Source organism: Streptopelia decaocto, assembly GCF_964273445.1.
Source record: "Streptopelia decaocto genome assembly, chromosome: 18".
Classification (NCBI taxonomy): domain Eukaryota; kingdom Metazoa; phylum Chordata; class Aves; order Columbiformes; family Columbidae; genus Streptopelia; species Streptopelia decaocto.
The window spans coordinates 8,212,386-8,231,261 of NC_138673.1; the positions used below are offsets into that span (position 1 = coordinate 8,212,386).

General features: G+C 56.2%; 4 protein-coding genes across 4 annotated transcripts in view; 3 read left to right on the forward strand and 1 right to left on the reverse strand.

Moving 5' to 3' along the window:
* Positions 1-26: 26 nt before the first annotated feature.
* Positions 27-4,976, forward strand: GLOD4 (glyoxalase domain containing 4). The gene is made up of 9 exons (XM_082068367.1): positions 27-156; positions 371-420; positions 901-1,021; positions 1,755-1,899; positions 2,076-2,212; positions 2,529-2,615; positions 2,848-2,961; positions 3,049-3,135; positions 3,714-4,976. Exons 1-9 carry the CDS (start codon positions 67-69, stop codon positions 3,777-3,779), a joined length of 897 nt encoding a protein of 298 aa, XP_081924493.1. The 5' UTR covers positions 27-66; the 3' UTR covers positions 3,780-4,976.
* A 227-nt stretch (positions 4,977-5,203) lies between these two features.
* GEMIN4 (gem nuclear organelle associated protein 4) lies at positions 5,204-8,604 on the forward strand. Its single transcript, XM_082068624.1, has 2 exons — positions 5,204-5,238; positions 5,316-8,604. The coding sequence occupies exons 1-2, from the start codon at positions 5,229-5,231 to the stop codon at positions 8,507-8,509; spliced, it is 3,204 nt and encodes a 1,067-aa protein (XP_081924750.1). The 5' UTR covers positions 5,204-5,228; the 3' UTR covers positions 8,510-8,604.
* A 386-nt stretch (positions 8,605-8,990) lies between these two features.
* On the reverse strand, positions 8,991-14,499 carry TLCD3A (TLC domain containing 3A). Its single transcript, XM_082068201.1, has 5 exons — positions 14,161-14,499; positions 13,519-13,602; positions 11,482-11,695; positions 11,215-11,310; positions 8,991-10,783 (listed from the first exon to the last, which is right to left on the reverse strand). Exons 1-5 carry the CDS (start codon positions 14,280-14,282, stop codon positions 10,514-10,516), a joined length of 786 nt encoding a protein of 261 aa, XP_081924327.1. The 5' UTR covers positions 14,283-14,499; the 3' UTR covers positions 8,991-10,513.
* Positions 14,500-14,629: 130 nt separating this feature from the next.
* VPS53 (VPS53 subunit of GARP complex) overlaps positions 14,630-18,876 on the forward strand; it is a 59,268-nt gene continuing 55,021 nt past the window's right edge. The window contains exons 1-2 of the mRNA XM_082068649.1: positions 14,630-14,733; positions 17,388-17,468. Of these exons, the coding sequence (XP_081924775.1) occupies positions 14,653-14,733; positions 17,388-17,468 (162 nt within the window). The 5' untranslated portion in view covers positions 14,630-14,652. The remainder of the gene's footprint in view (positions 14,734-17,387; positions 17,469-18,876) is intronic.

Sequence of the window (18,876 nt, forward strand, 5' to 3'; positions counted from 1 at the left end):
ACGGGCGCGCCGTCGCGTGACGTCATCTCCCGGCGCCAAGAGGGCGAAGCGGGGCGGCTCGCGACCATGGCGGGGCGGAGGGCGCTGCACTTCGTGTTCAAAGTCGGGGATCGCGCGCGGACCGCGCGCTTCTTCCGCGAGCTGCTGGGCATGAGCGTGAGCGCGAGGGCGGGGCGGGGCCTGAGCGGCGGGGGCGGGGCCCCTCGGCCCCGCTGTCCCGGAGCGGCGGCTCCTCCGCGGCCCCGGCGGCCGCGAGGGGTGAGAGGCGGCACCGCCACCGCCGCCGGGGCCGCCAGCGCGGGGTGGGGCGGGTGTGGCGGCTGCCGAGGGGCCCGGGACGCGCTGACCCGATTCTCGCCCAATTCGGCAGGTGCTGCGGCACGAGGAGTTCGCGGAGGGCTGCAAGGCGACCTGCAACGGGTGAGTCACGAACCGCGGGGTGTCAGGGGGCGGGAGGGCCCTGGAAAGCTCATCCAGTGCAATCCCCCCATGGAGCAGGAACACCCAGATGAGGTTACACAGGAAGGTGTCCAGTCGGGTTGGAATGTCTGCACAGAAGGAGACTCCACAACCCCCTGGGCAGCCTGGGCCAGTGTCTGTCACCCTCACTGAGAACAAGTTTCTTCTCATATTTAAGTTGAAGCTCCTGTGTTCCAGTTTGTATCCAGTATTCCGGTTTGTCCCCCTCCTCACCCCGCACCCCTGTGCCCGTATTTACACCTGACACGGGCCCCTTTGGGTTTGGTTGGATTTTTCTTCAGTACTTCCCTTGAAATCAAAACTTTCCCTTTTTGTGCAGGTGCAACGTTTACACCGAAACACAAATATTGCTGTATGACACCTATAGGCTTCATAAAATTATGTATAAACTTTCCTTCAGTTACGTTGTTTTTGTTCCAGGCCTTATGATGGAAAATGGAGCAAAACAATGGTGGGGTATGGGCCAGAAGACAATCACTTTGTTGCAGAACTGACTTACAATTACGATGTTGGAGAATATCACCTGGGCAATGACTTTCTGGTAAGGACCACACTTGGCAGCGAAATCTTCCTTCGTACAGTCACCTTTTTTACTTTTATGATTAACATATAGGTGATACCAATAGCTTTTTTATGTTGTTCAGCCCCTTAAATGCTTTTCGTTCTTGTTTTTGTGTTTGTCTCCGAGTTGGAAGGGCAGAAACTGGAGCAGCTTTGTGCTCACTTGGGGTGTAGGAAATGCACAGGACACTGGTATTTGCTGCCACACCCGAGGTGGAGTGGTTGACTAACAAGGGTTCGCTGTAGGGAAACAACTCTTTTATGTGTTATTACTTATTTCTTTGTTTTTTACTAATTGACAGCCAATTAAGATCTTGCGTTTCATCTATGAATACATGTAATTGTGTTTTCTCATTGTTGTCCCTGAGCTAATATTGCTCCCCCAGTTTTTGGGGTGTCGGGGAACAGCCGCATGCAGCCACAGACCCAGTAGGACAGCGAGGAACTCGCTTTTCCATTTCTGTACAACACATTGAATCGGAGTTTTAAATTCCTTTTGGTGTGAAATGCGTAGATTAATGCATTCCTAATCTGTGTGGGTTGCCCGCTAAGACTGTTTCATAGGAGCAAGATGCCTGGTGCTCAGGAGATCATATGGTTCATCAAAACTAATCTGGTTTATTTCTGGTTGTTTGTAGAGGCAAGTTATTGAAAAGTAGGACTCGGGCACCATCCACCCTGTGAATTCTGTGTGTCCATTCTGTTCTCCTCAGGGCATAACGCTGGTGTCCAGACGGGCTGTGAGCAATGCTAAGAAGCTGGGGTGGCCCCTCAAAGAAGTTACAACCGGTATTTTTGAAGCTGAAGCCCCAGGGGGATACAAGTTCTACTTGGAAGACAAGGAACAGCTCAAGCAAGGTGAAATGCGCCCTTGCTCCTGTTGGTGTTCCTGAGAGATTTACTGGTGGGATGTTGGAATGGGTTGTGCATTTGTCTCCGCGGGATTTTATGCTATTTCCCTTCTCAAGAATGTGCAACTGAGTTTAAAACTATAATATGTTTGTAACTGACTTTACATTATTGCAATTTTATAGATCCTGTGCTGAAGGTAACCTTGGGTGTCTCCGATCTGCAGAAGTCTGTTAACTACTGGTCCGGTTTGCTCGGGATGAAAATATATGAGAAGGATGAGGGAAAACAAAGGGCTTTGCTGGGCTATGCAGATAACCAGGTTTGTCCTTAGAAAACTTTCTAGGTCTCATTTTTAAGAGTTGTATCTCATGATAGAAACCTCTCCTTTCTCTGGAACAAAAGCTCTTAATTAAAAGTAACTGTGCACTTCATTCTGTGCACGTTAATTAAAGCTTGTGTACGTTTAACTGCATTTTTTTTAAAACAAAAGCTGTGGTTTGCTCTAGTAATTCTGGCTTGTTGGGAAATATGCATATGGGTGGTTTTGAAATCATCCGCACAACTGGAAAGCGGGAGCGAATGTAACGCTGAGAGCAGCGTCCTTGCAAGTCAGGTTTTCTGTTTTCCTGTTTCAGTGCAAGCTGGAGCTTCAGACCGTTGCAGGAGCGGTGGATCACGGGACGGCGTTTGGGCGGATTGCCTTCTCCTGCCCAAAGGACGAGGTAACGATCGCATTTCCCTTACCCCTTTCCTTATGCAGAGCTGACTAGCAGGAGGTTAATTTCTAGTACCAGCAAAGTATCACAGATGTGAACAAAATCATACCGAGCAGATACTTTGGTTATATTTCTCGCAGTGGGAATGCGGTGGTGTTGTGGTTAATGGGGAGCTGTAAATGAGAACAACCTGGTCTTCATCTGGCTCGGGTTCATTTTTGCTTGTTTTCTCTTCAAGTTGCCAAACATCGAAGCACTGATGAAAAAGGAGAATCAGAGAATTTTAACACCTCTGGTTAGCTTGGACACACCTGGCAAAGCCACAGTGCAAGTGATTATTTTGGCTGATCCTGTGAGTAATATTGGAAATAGTGATTAAATTAGATTGAAATTTCTCTCTCCTGGGTATCTAACTTACCCGCTCTTACATTTCCTTTAGGATGGCCATGAAATCTGTTTTGTGGGAGATGAAGCATTTAGAGATCTGTCCAAGGTGGATCCTAATGGTGACAAATTGTTAGACGATGTAAGTGATGCCGTCTACACGTTCCTTGTCTTCCGGATTATAACTACCCGTAGAATCTGATTTTCGCTCCACGTGGGGTTTTTCTGAGAAGAAAGTCGTACAGTCTCATAGCTCAGGTTGCTTTCTTGCTAAGAAAAACAAATTGGGTTTTAAAATTCACTTAGCGTCCTGGCTGATGTTTTCCAGCCTCGCTGTTGGGGATGTGTCTTGTTGGATGCGTCAATAACGCTTTGGTGTAAGTTCCTACAGGGGCGGTTTGTGAGCCGCAGTAACGCCAGCGCAGAGGCTCCGGTGTGGAGCGTGAGCTCTGTGGGAAGGCTGTGTTTAAACTATGCAGTTTTACTCTTGTATTACCATCTCTTTATTTGCTACAGCGGAGAACATTGGTTTTCAGTGCCTGTTTTCCTTACTAGTATGTAAAAACAAAAATGGGTTATCCATCAGAACAGCTTTCCTCCAAATTAGAAAGTGTCCTTGTGATCGATTTGGGTTTGTGGGCAAGGCTGGTGAGCGTGAGCAGCTGGGTGTCTGGCGACTCAATTGCTGTTCTGAACATATCGGTGCTGTTCTTGGTGCAGGCCATGGCGGCGGACAACAGCGACCAGTGGTTTGCTGCGCAAAAAATGAAGAAGGCTGCCGCTTAGCTGGAGAAGAGGACTGGACTGCGCGTTCGTGCCTTGCTTTTCATCTGAGAAAAACGTTAATCCTGTGTAATGTGTTGCATTACCCCTTCCTGTAAGAGGGGGCCGTAATGTCTCATGCTGGTTTGTTTGATTTACGCTTGTGTCTCTTGCTGCGTGTCTCTCCTTTCAAGCAAAGGGCACGTTCTCCTGCAGAAAAACGAAGCTGTGCCATAAGGAGCTGGTTCAGCACGTGGCTTCAAAAACGGGCCATCCGTTAAGGGGAAAACCTGACATTTCTGTGTTATACTTGAAAAATAGGTTGCTAGATTCATCACAGTGTCTAATTATCTAATTGGCTTTAGCCGTCTGGGGTTTGCAGCTTAGAGAGGAGATTTTCAGGTGGCCGTGGCTGTACTGCAGGAAGGGCTGTGCATGGAGACCTCGAGCAGCTCAGCTCTCCTAGTGCACACCTGATTCTTGGGAACAGAAAAATCATCTCGCTAAAGCACGTGAATATTCTAGTTGGGAACAAACCCTCTTTCCATTCCAAGGTGTTTCCCCAGCGTCTGGGGTGAAGTATTCGCCAGAGAAGCCCATGGTGCGTTTCTCACTGGGGACACGTCATTGATGTTGGAGGTGTCGTGCCTGTCTCCTGATGGCAGCACACAGGCCGTGCCTTGGGGTGCATGGCAGCATTGCGCTGGCTGCTGAGGTGCTGGGAGGTGATTTGGAATTAACTAATCATGGTTTCGCAATTAAGCTTTTGCTGAGAAATTGCCTTTGGAAGTAACAGTTCGGGGTTCATTCCGTTGGAATGAAGTCACTCTGCTTTTGCTAGTGGAGTAAGGGCTGGGAATTCAGGGAGTGATTGGCAGCGCTGTCCGTGTCAGGGACGCCGCCGGCTGTGTCATCATGCTGGATGAAAACCTGGAGTAACTCTCGCAGGGAAAGGAGGCGAAATCAGCAGCGTTGGCAGTTCCGAGGCGTGTCGGCGCTTGCAGTCGAAGTTGTGAGTTACAACAGCAAAACGTTCCTCGCTGCGGTTTTGTTGTTGGGGCTTTTTGGTTCAAGTTCCTCGCTGTGATTTTGTTGTTCAAGATGTTTTGGTTCAGGTTCAGTGATGATTTTCAGTCGTGTACCGTTGCGGTTACAAGTGTCACGTCTGAGCTGCCGCTCAGCAGTGTCCCCCCGAAACCAATAAAAGCGATGTGGAAGGACGCTCTGAGTGCCTGCCTTCATTCCAGCCCCCCGCCACGGCGCCGCACCCCCGTTCCTCTCCCGTCTAATTGCGTTCTCATTTTTTCTGCGCACTAATTAATCCCGCGAAGGGCAGGCAGCGCCACCGCCGGGCCGCCAGGGGGCGCTGCGGAGAGGGGAGGGGGCGTGGCCTCCAGCGAGGCGCGCTGCGAGGGGGGCGTGGCTTCTCACATGACGTCAGAGCGCGCCAAGGCGCGGGGCGGTCACGCCGCCATGGAGCCCGGTGGGTGCGGGAGCGGGGCCGGGGGCGGCGGGGGGAGCCGGGGCGGGCCGGGCCGCGGTAACGGTGTCTCCGCGCAGGGCCGTGGGGCGTGTGCGAGGAGACGGCGATCCTGCAGGGCGGGTTCCTGCTGGCCGCCCGGCTCAGCCAGCGGCCGCTGCGGGAGCTGCGCAAAGCCGAGTGGCCACGCGTGGGACCCCCCATCACCGACGCGCTGGGGGAGATCGGGGCCCGCTGCCCTTCGCCGCTGCAGCACGACGCCTGGAAGAAGGAGGCCGTGGCCATGGTCTGGGCTAAAGTCCTGCTGCCGGGCTCTGCAGCCGCCTTGCTGGACGAGGGCTGGAAGGAGGACGGGTTCTTCTCCGTGGGCAGGATGATCCCCGACGTTAACCGCACTATCCTCTTTGAGCTGGTCAAGGCCCTCGGTGCGCCCCGGCTCTTTGTGCAGCTGCTGCTGGCGCTGCCCCACGACATGTGCCGGGACGAGCTGGAGCACATGGTGGAGTACGTCACCAGCGAGACGTCCCCGTCGGACATCACGTTCTTCTTGGACGTGTGGTGGGAGGTGATGAAACACAAGGAGGGACAGGAAGACGCAACGGTCTCTGCGTTCAGCGCTCTCATACACCAGCATGGGTGCGAGTCCTCTCTGGATGACGGTTTCCACCCTGCAAAGAGGTTCAAGGGTGACCCTGCCTCTCTGAATGACCCCCCCGCTGCCACCAGCCTGCTCACGGTCCTGATGGAGGGGTTAAAACAAACCTATGGGAGCATCGCCCTGCCCCGCACGAGGTGCTACGCCTTGGCCAACCTGGTGGAGCTGCTGTCCGTGTTCACTGAGCTGGAGCCGGAGCGCAGCCCCGTCCCCATCGCAGAGTACCTGGACAAGGTGAGCTCTGTGGTCAGCCTCTGGAGCAGAGACGCTGAGAGCCAGTTCCACCACAACGGAATGGACGAGAAGGTGAAGGAAGCAGAGAGGAGCATGAGCCTCTTGTCCACTACCAAGCTGTCTCATGAGGAGCTCGTTGTTGGCTTGGAATTTCTCTGCAGCTTGTTGCGTGCCTGGGGAGGGGAGCTGCAGGGCACCCTGAGCAGCTCTGAGGAGCTCTGCTACGAGAGCTACCGGCTCCTGGACACTCTCACCGCTTTTGGGAAGAACCTGGTTTGCTTCTCAGAGACTAGAGACCTGGGTGAGGATGAGACACGAGTAGTGTTGGAGCTGACACAGATCACCAAGGACTTCCTCAGGGAGGTCAGCGCCAGCCTGAAGAACAAGGCTTTGGACACCAACCTCGTGCCTTCAGTTGCCATGACAATCATTGAGCACAAGCTGGACCGACACGTGGAGATGTGCTCTGTTTTTGCATCGCAAACAACCTGGGCCTTTTCGAAGGATTGGCTCAACTGCCTTGTGAAAAACAAAGCTCTGTTCCAGAAACCAGAGCTAGTTTTGAAATTGCTGGAGACACTGGTAAACTTTGGCATGTCCCACCAAGACAAGGAGGCCCGAGAGCTGCAGATGCAGGTGACCCAAGCCATTGTGGAGTGCTACACCGAGCTTTCGTTAACTGACAAAAACAACGTGATCTCAGGCGTCCTGGCGTCCTGGGGTGGGCCAGGTCTGTCCCACAACTTGCAGGTTGTCATGGAAGGTTTCCAGGAGGATCTGAATGTGACGTTCAACCAGATCGTGTCTGATCAAGGCCTGAGCGGGGCCGTGGCTTCTGTGGCCAGGCTTGCGCTGCTGTACCCCGAGGCCACCGTGAAGCAGGTTTGTAATCTTGCTGTCGTCAATGTGGGGGCTCACCGGTTCCTCGCACAAATCCTCTGCTCCTTCCCAGCGCTGAGCTTCCCGGAGCCCCACGGCGAGCCGGGCCGGCCGCGCAGCCTGGTGCTGAGGGCTCTGGAGGAGGCGGTGTGGGGCAGGCTCTCCTCTGAGAGAGAGGAGCAGCAGTTCCTCGAGTTCCTGGCCTTTCTTATGCAGCCAAACTCAGCTGTCCCGCTTGTGTCACCTGCAGAGGTGACCAAAGCCTTTGTCCTTCCCTATTTGACGTCAGACTCTGCTCAAATTGAGCTGAACCTGCAGATCCTCGGTAAGGTTTTGGGGATACAGTCCTGTTTGGAAGAGCACTGGATCAAGTCCTGTCACCCGTTCCCACTTCTCCTCAGCCTCTGCAAGCTTCTAGATGGTTACACAAGGTACTGGCATCGGAATAGGGACCATCCCTTCCCTTCACTGGAGACCAAGGACCTGCTGCTGGACGTTCTCTGCCAGCTCTGCGAGGTGCTGGGACCAGAAGCCGCCCCCTCCCCTGAGCTGTGGGTCCAGTCGCTGGCTTGGCTTCACAGGAAGGTGGCGTCGCTGGACTGGACCGTCAGTCTCCGGCTGAAGAAGCTTTATGGAGACCACTTCAAGAACGAGGTCCCGGCAACGCTGTTTGAGATCTGCAGGCTTCCGGAGGACGAGTGGACCTCCCAGCCTTTGCCAGCTTACGGGCCGGGCAGCGGGCTCCTGGCGTGGATGGAGTGCTGCTGCGTGTCCACAGCGCTCAGGGACACGATGCTGGAGCTCCTCACGGTCAACGTGGACAACCCTGAAGAAGTGAATCTCTTCAGCAAAGGCTTCCTGGTGGCCCTCGTTCAGGTCTTCCCTTGGTGCAGCCGCAGCGAATGGAAGAGGCTCACGCACGTGGTGGAAAACCTGCTGCAGAGGCAAGTCCTGCACGTGCCCTACACGCTGGAGTACGTGCAGTACATGCCCTTGCTCAACCTCCGCCCGTTTGCCGGCCACCTCCAGCTCTCCGTGCTCCTCCTGAGGGGCTTCCAGCTCCTCTGCAGCTCCAGCTGTTCCACCTGGCTGCCGGCAGACGCTTGGCTGCACGTGGTCCAGCTCTACTGCAGCAGCCTCACGGACCTGCTGGGCTCCCTCAAGAGCATCGCGGGGTCCCCATCTCCCCCCGCCGAGGACGAGGCGTCCTTTGCTCAGGAGGTGTCCTTCGTCTGCATCCAGATGTTCTGCCACCTGCTGCACGTCGCTGCCATGCTGCCGGAGAAGGGCTGCGGCGAGCCGCTGGTGGTGGTGGCTCTGGAGATCCTGTCGCAGTACGAGACGTTCAGCGGCGCCGACACGTCCCCCAGCAACGCGCTGCGGAGAGCCAACGAGAGGCACTTTCTGGAGTCCATCGCGGACAACGGCAGCGACGCCGCCCTGCGCAGCACCCTCCTGCAGAAGCTCAGCAAGATGGGAGCCGGCTCGGCGGGGGAGCTGGCGTGAGAACCGCAGAGGAGAGCACAGACCCTGCTGCAGGGGCCCTGTGCCTGGAAAGGTGTAAGATCTGTAATAAACCATATCTATTTTTCTCTTTTGAACTCATTTCCTCCCACTGTGTTTTCTTCCAAGCAGCGAAGGGCCTGTGTAAGGATGGGGAGGAGCAGCCACTCTGATTTTCCAGCTGTGCAAACAGCTGCTGGCTGCACAACTCCAGCTGTGCCTGCTGGCGCTCTGGGTTTATACAGAGACGCCCGGCAGCCTCCGGCATCGGGGAAATCGCCTCTGTCCGCCTGCCCCGTGCTGCTCTGTCCCCGTCCCGGGTGCATCGCTGGGTTCACACGTGGAGGTGCGTGGGGTGAGCTCAGGACTCGCAGGTGTCTGTCCCCGAGCGCTGCTCCCAATCCTGCCCGCGGGCGGGGGCGCAGCGGGAACCCGCGTGGTCACACCCGCACCCCGAAACGAACGGCACGTGTGGGAGACGGCGCGTGGTGTGACTCAGAGAGGAAATCTTTATTGGTCTCCTGATAGGTGCAGTGGTAAATAGGGCAGTGTTAGTGCAAAATGAGATGCCTCGTTGGCTTTTTTTTTTTTGACCTTACATAAGGCACATTACTTGGAATGAAAACAGCGAGATACAAACATTTTTAACAGGTAGCAAGCGTTTTATACCATCTGCTGGTCTCGGTCGTTAGTGTGACAGTAATGTTTCTACAATAACCGACTGCACGGTGGAGAAGGCCCTTTTATTTTATTCTTTCCAGAGCACATCCGTGGCTGGGACATCTGACACCTAGAAGACCTCAGCCCTTCCAGCTGTGGTTTGTAGACAGAACGAAAGGCACCAAGTGGCCACAGGTCTCTGGGCACGGGGGTGCAGGGGCTGTGCTGGTGTGGTACCTGTCCTGGGACAAGGGACCCCGGGAGGCTGCAGGGAGGGGACCTGCTGTCTGACCTGCCCGCACCTGCGAGGCTTGGGGACCCCGTTTCGCTGTGACCGAAGGTGGAATAGGCTGAACTGGTGAAGGACACAGCTTGGTCCCCTGCTCTGGGGTTGCTGGTTCCTCCTGCAGATGACTTTAAATGACTTTAAATACCTGTTGGGGGGAATAAAAGCCACTGCAGTTTGGGGAGGGGGTTGGAAGCTGCATCCCCTGCCGCAAAGGGCTCTGCATAGTGCCCGTGTGTTGGTGGGATGAGGACTTGGCAGTCTCCTGTCCCCGTCCTGCACATGTTCTAGGACAGCAGAACCGTTCCTCTGTCCTGGTGTGAGCTTCTCTCCCCTCCAGCCCCACTGGGGACACCAGAGCCCCCCCAACCCCAGGACCACCAGCCGCAGACACCAGCCAGTTGTAGTGACAAGCACCGTTGGGTAAGTGGAGTCTGAAAAGCCTGGAGCCCAGCAGTGGGAGGCGAGCGGCTGAACGCGGCTGTGGTGTGGAGGCGAGGTCGGGAAAGGTCAGAACGGGCTGTGCAGCGCTTTGCCGCGGCTCTTCTGCTCGAAGCTGGAGGCTGTAAACCAGAACCGGAGCGAGCTGGAGCGGCGGCGGGTCCGCCCCGCGGCTCCCCCGGTCCCCAGTGCCGCTGCCCGGGGCTGGGCACGCTCCAGCATCGCCTCCAGGCTCCTTCACAGCCCGCTCGGTGCTGGGGTCAGCCCTGAAAGATGGGGGGTTGTAACAAACCCCGCTCATGTGACCATCGGTCCAGTGCCTCGGTGTTTAATCCCAGGCGGAATGTCGTGCTGATGGGCAGATCTCCTCCTCGCTGGCTCCTGCTCTGGCTCCCGCATGGGGACACACACCAGGCACTGGTGCAGCGTGGGGACAAATCCTTCCCAGCCCCCAGGCACGGCAGTGGGGAGGGCAAAGCTGCTTCCAGCGATGACAGCCCAGCGGCATCGCTGCGTCCACCGCTCTGCTCCTGCACAGTTCCTGCAGCGCCCACGGTGAAGGTGGAAGAGCCGGGGGGGTCTGACCCGTCTCCAGCCCCCGCGCTGGGCCGCCGCTGCCATTATCTGCTCTTGTGGGCGGGCGAGCTGCCGTAGAGCTGGGCGGCTTTGCGGCAGATGAGCCTGAACCAGTAGAGCTGGGGGGCGATGAGGGAGGCGTTGGCGATGTTGCAGTGCATGGGGATGCGGAAAGGCACCAGGTAAACGGGGATCCCCGCCTGCCTGGCGTAGGCCGCGTACATGAAAGGGAAGAGGAGGATACGGCAGAGGAAGAAGGTCACCAGGATGAGGATCCCGTTCACCTTGTGCAGGAGCGTGTCCTGCATTTTGAGCTGGGGGAGCAATGAAGAAGGCGAAAGTGAGGTGAGCAGCACCCCAAGGCCCTTTGGGCACCGAGCACCCAGCCGGGGTGGATGGGGGAGCCGGAGTGCGGGGTGGGAAGGGATGGAGGGGGGCAGAGGGCTGGGGCAGGAGGGTGCGTGTGTGGGGGGGGTACAGACAGCACCAGGACATGGCACAGCCCCCAGTTTGGGGATGCCCCCGGGCTTGCTGCTTACTGGGGAAAAGGGATGGGACCCTAACAGGAGAAAGGCAGCTCTGTGGGGTAGCTTGGGGTTACAGCTGTGGGGCTGCCCCCGTTTTGAGACCCCCCCAGCCCAGCTCTGTGTGAACAGGGGCTGATGGAGAAGGGCAGCCTGGGGCGGGGAAGGGGCACAAAGCGCTGTGGGCTTCCCAGCCCCGAGCCCTGTCCCTCCTCACCCACCTGCATGAGGATTTTGCCCAGCGATACGAAAGGCGTGCTCAGCTCTGCTGTGAAGATGCAGCCCACGAAGAAGTCCCCCAGCTCTCCCCTGAAGTGCTGGAAATAAAGACAGCAGGGAACATGGGGTCCTCCGGAGGGGTGGCCGGGAGCTCACACTCCATCTCCATGGGGTCAGGGGCTCCCGACCGGCAGAGATGCTTTGCCAGACACAGCGTTGACCGTGAGCACTTTCAGATGGGTGTCACAGCTGCCATGCCCGGCCCTTACCTGGGTGATGGGGGTGAGGATGATGAGGATGAAGAGGTGGTGGGTCACCATCAGCCGCTCCTGCAGGAGGAAGCTCCGGATGCTGGCCAGAGAGTGCTTCTTCTCAGCAATTCCCTTGTCCTGGCTCTTGTGCCAGTGGCAGAGGTACATGACGTAAATGTCATAGGTCATGTAGGGAACCAGGACCCAGATGTACTCGACCGCCAGCCAGTGCCTGGGGAGGAGCAGCACACACGGGCATCGCGACGGCTCAGAGCACCTCGCGATGCTCTAGAGGCTGGAAGAGAATCTTTAGGTTTGAAATAGCAGCAGCGGATTTGGGAGCCGATGGTAAGCTGCGAGGTTTTAACGCGATTTGGCTGTGCAGGGAGCAGGTACCTGGTACGGGGAGGACGGCTCCGTGCCAGGCGCCGAGCTGGGCTGAGCGCAAACACGGCGCTAACGGGAGATGGTGATTAGCCCTGCAGCCGGGTGTTTGCTGTGGGGACAGGGGGCACAGCGGCACTGGGATCCTGCACTAATCCAACGCCTCTGCTGCAGGGAATCCCCTCCCTTAAGCCCTGGGACACCCAGAGCTCAGCCTGGTAGGAATAAAACCCGGGTCCCCCCCGCAACTGCCTAACCCCAGGGGGCATTTGGGAAGCACCCGGAGACCTCAGAGTTAATTAGAGATGCCTGGCCCAGACTTTGGAGAGTGAAGTGCAAAATATCCAATAGAGGCAATAAACCCCCATGAGACGTTTGTCTGTTGGGAAATAATTGCAGGCAGCTGCCTGTTCCCAAAACATGTCGGAATCCCGGTTGCACAACCCGGGCAGCAGCAAGCGCTGCTCCGCGGGGAGACCGGGCTCCTTAAAGAGTCCTGAGTGAAATCACACTCAAAAAAAAAAGAATACATAGCTTGGGGCCCAAATAAATCTGCTTTTGCTCTCCTGCCGACTCACGAAAAATGTTGTTGCCCGTGTTCCTATTTTGGATAGAAAGACGTAAGTGATGTAAAACAGGGAGGGGAAGTGACCAGCTATTGTGTTTGCAAAACCTGCCCAGGGCTTTGGAGGGAAATTATAGTGCCAGCAATAAAATGATTGTCTGCCTGTGTAAATAAATTGGCAATTTTTGCTGCAACCTCTGTGATGCTTCCTGGCTCTGTGTTTTGCTGTCATTCTCCAAAGCCTTCCCTGCTGAGCACTGGGCTGTGTTTCCTCCAGATTCAAAGAAAATCTGGGTCTCTGACCACAAAGTGTTTTAGAGCAAAAAGGTAACACATTGGACTGCCTGGGTTAAGCGGGACTGAGCAATTGGATAGAGCTTGCTATCTAGAGCAAGGCAGGACATTTCACATCTGTGTATTAAGAAGTCTGCAATGACTGAGAGGGCAGCCCTCCCTAAAATCTGGTGTGATGGTCAAATTCCAGCTCATCATAATTGTGTTCTTCCCTCCGACAATTTTCCCTGCTATTCTGGATAACAGCTCTGGTTTGAAGTCTTCTGACCCAGATTGCGCTATCACTGCTGCCCAGAGCCGCTTCTGGGGCAGTTTATCTGGGAGCACTGAGGATGAGGTGATGTGGTTTTCCTCCAGAGCCAACTCCATACTGATCGTCTAGTTTCTGGACTCCTTCAGAATCCATTGGGCACAGAGAAGGCGATGCACCTCTAAAATCCATTCTCACAAGGCCTGCTTGACTCGTTAGCAATTTCAGCTTCCACCAAGGGTACTCCCTACCCCTTTAGAAGCGACGATGTCTTCACTTTTTGCTTGTACATTGCCCATGTTACAGCCCATCCCCAGGAGACCCTCAATGCTGGCAGAGCAGCCCCAGCTCTGAGAGCACTGAACAAACCGGCGCCTTTTGGGGGTGCACAGTAGTGCATTGCCCCACCCGAAGCTGAGGAAAAGGGAACACGAAACTGGTTTCTTTTTTTGTTTTCTCTCCCCTTTTCACGTGCAAGCCTTTGGCATAAAACAGGCTGCAAGGCGGCCAGGCACAGTGTCCACGTGCTGCCCGCAGGATGCTGAAGCTATCGGACAATTACCTGTCGTGCACCACGTCCTTGCAGTTAAGGACAACTATGATCCCCGATACTGTAGCCATCGTGGCTTGGACCGTTGACACCAGCCTGAAACCAAGAGAGAGGAAATGGGTCACCCCAAATGTCACCCCAGCAGGGCCACGGAGCAGGAGTGGCCCCAGCGCGGTTGCACCAACAGAGCTGTTGGCACCAGACGCCCACTCCGTGCACACCCCGAACGCCTCGTCGCGGTGAGGAGCAGCTCTGTCCCCAGCCCGGGCAGCGTGGGACGGGACGGGGTGGCTGTGCCAGGCGCTGTCACCCGGGGACACGGTGGGGGGGATGTTTCCAAGGTCTCGTCCCTTCCACGCCCGTGGATCAGGGGTAACTCTGCCCGGTTCCCTGCGCGCAGGGGGGAGCAGCACCGGAGCATCCCCGCTCCCCGGGAGGGTACCGAGGGTTCGGCCGGGCAGAACCACCCCCGGAACCTGCTCCCCGCGGGGGTCTGGGCTCGGCACTGCTGGGGGTCCGGTCCGGCCCCCCCGCTTGCAGCTCCCCCCGCCGGGGCTCGGAGCTCTTGGCCCGTCCGGATCGCTCCCGGTCCCGGCCCGGTGGCGATGGCGAACCGCCGCGCTCCGGGTCACCTCCCGCCGATCCCGCCCGTACCTGCCGCTGAGGAGGATGCGGTCCTTGAGGCTCCATCCCGGGGCGGCCCAGCGCAGCAACCGGATGCAGAAGGCGAAGAGCCCCGGGAAGAAGGCGGAGGCGAGGGCCAGCGTCCGCCACATGGGGACGACCGCCGCCGCGCTGCCGACCGCCGCCGCTTGTCAACAGCGGGCCGGGCGGCAGCAGGGTCGGGCTCGGCAAGGAGCGGCACGGCTCGGCTCGGTACCGACCAGGCTCGGTACGGACCGGGCTCGCCACGAATCGGGCTCGGCACGAACCGGCCCCGCCGCGCCCGCTCCCGCCGCCGGGACGCGCCCCGCTCCGCCGGGCGGCAGGCCCCGCCCCCGCCGCATGGAAACCCCGCCCCGCCACAGACCACGCCCCCGCAGAACCCCGCCCACCCTCTAGCCCCCGCCCCTTCAGCCGGCGCGGCGGAGGGGGTGTGTCCTCCCGCATCCCGGCATGCCCCGCGGCCCGGAAGCGGCGGCCGCCATGGAGGAGGACGAGCCGGAGCTGGCGGGTGGGCTGGAGGCGCTGGAGCTGGCGCCTGCCGTGCAGGCCGCCATCGAGCAGGTGCGCCGGGGCCGCCGCCGCGGGACGGGCGGGGTCGGCTGGTTCTCGGTGGGGCAGGGCCCGCCCGGTGAGGGGCCGGTTGCGGGCGCGGCCCGGTGCCCGCCCTGTGAGGGTCCCGGCGGGCTCTGCCCCCCAGCGAGCTCCGGGCCTTCCGCTGCTGGGCCCCGCGGAGCCCCAGGGTGGATGGTCCTGGGGGCAGAGCCCATTCAGCCCGGTTGCCGCCGCTCGGCCCCCCCGGGTCACCTCGGTGCCGGGGCTGTCACCGTCCCCGCAGTGCCAGCCGGGGCCTGCGCTGCCCGCAGCCGAGCACATCGCACCCCATTGCTTCCCCGTGGCTGAGGGACACGGGACATGCCTGTTCTGGCTCCTCTTTGTGCCCTCGGTGTGTAAAGCATCTCAGTGGTGTCAAACGGTGCTTGACTCACTTGGAGTCAGGGTGACCTGAATGTCTCGGCTTTTGTGATCATTATTATGTTCCAGCCCAAGTCGTCCAGTGTTCTCTGAAACCCTGTGTGACACTTGGAGCCCAGCAAAGTCCGTGAGAACTCAGGGTAAAACCGTGTGTTGGTTGGAACCTGTGGCAGAGCCTGTGCCAACTTCGGTCAACCCTTCAGCATGAGGAGCTCTGTCCCATAGCAGGGCTGCGGACAGACACAGGAGCTGGCTCGCTAAGTATCACTCAAGAAAGTTTTCCCACTCTCTTTGAGTCTTGCAGATCATATTTGGTGGCTCTACCAAGAGAACTAGGGCAGAGCTAGTGAGCGCAGCACCAGAAGGTGAGGAAGGTTTCAGTTTCTCTGTGGGAGCTGTGCCAGATTTGAAATATTGTTGCTCCAAAGAGACACTGCACACAGTCCATCTTTGCATGGGGTTGGCACACCTGAGTAATTTTTGCTGAAACCTTGAGAATTGCTAAATTAAATGCCAGCTTCTAAAGGAGACCTGGACCTTGTCTAGAAAAAAAGAATCCTCTGCCTGTATGTTTGAAAGCCAGAGAAGCCTGGTGTGCTTTCTAGCATTGTACAACAAAACAACTTTTTAATCAAGCAGAAAATGCCTCTTCAAGGTAAAATGCATCTTTTAGAGACAGTCTTGACTTGAGGTTGTGAGCAGTGGAGAATGCACCACATCCCTGGCTGAGTTATTGTAACAAGCAGTAAGGCTGTGGGCAGATATTCCCATCCTGAGCAAGGGGAGGTGTTGAGGATGGCGCTGCCTCCTGCCTCTCATCACTTCCCAACCCAATAATCATCTTGTTTTCCTGAGTGTTCCTTCGTCAGCTTTGGGCAGGACCTGCCAGGTTCTGGTTAAATGAGCAGAACTGGCTGAGCTGACTGCTGCCCGGAGCAATGTCAGAGCACACGCAGCCTTGTTGCTCCACCAAACCTGGGGTGGTTGTTTCTGGTTAACAACTAGGACAAAGACCTGGGAGTAGCAATCTCTTGAGCCGGTACAGCTGCCTGCAGCCTTGATCTCTATCTGCAGTCTGGGAGAGGAGTTCCTGACTGGCCTTTATCTTCCACACCCCTTGCATCAGCTGCTCATAACACTGGTGAGATCTGGGGTTAATGGAACCTGCAGGAGCTGTGAGCCCAGAGCAGGACAGGCTGGTTGTGGTGCTGTGGGGTGATGTCGGAGTGGCCTCATGCATATTGAACTGCTGCCTGCTTCTCCTTGGCCGCAGGAGAAGCTTTGGGAAAGCTGCCAAAGAGGCCTCTTACAGGGAGAGGTTTCTCTCATTTAAATGATCTGGAAAAAAACACTGCTTTTACAATGCGAAATGTGTTAAACGGTGTAAATGCTGAGTGTGCCCAGGTGGCGCAGGTTTCTGTGAGGGCTTTCGGTGACTGGGGTGACGTGTGGAGGTGACGCTGAGGGGTGAGCTACACTTTACTGGCCAGGGTTTGACCATAGAGCACAGTGGCTGTGTAAATATAGAGTGAATATGGTAGCAGAGAAGGGAACGCAGCATATTTTAGTCTGTGGGGACAAAAAGCAAAGCCTGGCAGGTGCGCTTGTATCGTTTGATCAGCTTCCGAGGAGAGATGAGATCTGTTGGCACCACAGCTGCTCTTTTTCCTTTCCCGTGGGCAGGAAGAATCATTCAGCAGATTCTGTTTCTCTCCTTCTTTTTCATGTGAAAGTGGCAAACCCAAGTCTCCAGGGAACTTGTGCAACCATTTCTTAATTCATCGTGTTTCATGTAACACGGCTGTGAAAAGCAAACCCTCCGTCTGTCACCACGGGGCCGTGCAAAACCCAGGCAGAGAAAAGGGAGCTGCCTTGGCAACGGGGGTTCATTTCCAGACACCAGCAGAAGCATCGCAGTGGTTTGGGATGCATAATTAATGCCTTGCATGTCACAGGAATTCCTTGTACATGATGGGTTATGCTGGGGCTGTATGTGGAATCTACATGTATATTATCTGCCTTTACCCAGGCTGATACCCGCAGGAATTTTAACAGATCTGAGATCTCCAAACCACGGAGCTGCTGCACTCCTGGCCGCTCTCTGTGCACATTTGTTAGAACAACACTGGGCGACGCCATCGGAACTGGGTGCTGAAGTAATTAAAGCAGGAGATACTGCTTAAAGTTACAGAAATTAACCACGATGGATTGCTGATTGTATTTGTTTTGCTCCCTTTCTCCAGGTGTTTCCCAGCCAAGATCCACTGGACAGAGCAGATTTTAATGCTGTGGAGTACATTAACACTCTCTTTCCCACTGAGCAAGTAAGTAATTCTGGCAATGTGGCCCTCTCAGAGCGAGGAGTAACTTGATAGTAAGTGACGGAAGGCGTGCTTAAACCTGCACCCAAACCGTTTCTTTTAAAGGGTAGCACAGATAATAAGACTATAACATAACAATAATCACTTCTTAAATTTGCATCTCACAAGCTTCTCTGTCATGATGTAGTTTCTTTCTACCCAAAGTGCTTGCTGTAGTAAAAGTCCTGCTTTGATCTGTAGAAATAAGTTTTCTGTATAGAGGTTTCTCTTGCAGTAAATTTCGTAACTTGCCTTATATTAATCATTGACCCCTCAGCGGTTTCAACCAAATAAGGCAAGTGTTGCCTGTGAAATGTCACTCGAGGGACATCAGTGTCTGAAACCTCTTGTTTCTTTTGCGGTGTGAAGACTGAGGTTGCCGTGGGCTTATATCTGTACTTTATGTGCCCCATATCAGCTCTGGGGGCAGTTTTGGACTAAGCTATCGCAAAAAGCAGGTGTTTCTGCAGCTGGAGGTTGGGTTGTAGGCAGCTCTGACATTTACCGTGGTTAAGATCCTCTGCAGCACTGGCTTTTTTGGCTTTCAGCTGTTTCTAGGCAGCTTCCTGGTGGTGCTGGCTTGGCTCCTTTCCCTCTGCCAGTACTGGAGTCATTTCCCTGCCGTCCCCTTCTATAGCTCCAGCAGCAGCTGTGTTTCCACCCGTGTGCCGGATGTCTGGGCCTGGGGAAAGCGAGGGCTCTGTCCCCTTTGCCACTGGAGGTCACTGTCACCACGTCTGCTGACAGGGCAGGGCTCAGAGCACCCTGTGTGCCTGGTGCTGGGTGGGCACTGGGAGCCCTGGGACCCACGGGGCTACTCCCTGTCCCGTCTCTTGCAGCTCTTCGTTAGGGACGTGATTGTCCCCTTGTGCTTGGTGCTGCTGAGGCCGCACCTCAAAGTCTGGGGTCAGTTTTGGGCCCCTTATGCCAGGAAAGCCCTTGAGGTGCTGGAGCGAGTTGAGAGAAGGGAACGGAGCTGGTGAGGGGCTGGAGCACAAGTGTGATGGGAGCGGCTGAGGGAGCTGGGGGGTTCAGCTGGAGAACAGGAGCTGAGGGGAGACCTTCTGATCTCTGAACTGCCTGAAAGGAGCTTGGAGCCAGGGGGGTCGGGCTCTGCTCCCCAGGAACAAGCGCCAGGAGCAGAGGAAACGGCCTCAAGTTGCGCCAGGGGAGGTTGAGGTTGGATGTGGGGAACAATTTCTTCCCCAAAGGGCTGTGGGGCATTGGAACAGGCTGCCCAGGGCAGTGCTGGAGTCACCATCCCTGGAGGGTTGGACAGACGGAGATGAGGTTCTCAGGAACATGGGTTAGTGCCAGCGTTGGGTATCACAGTAAAGGTTCCTCATTTCACTTCTCTCTGTTTTTTTTTTCC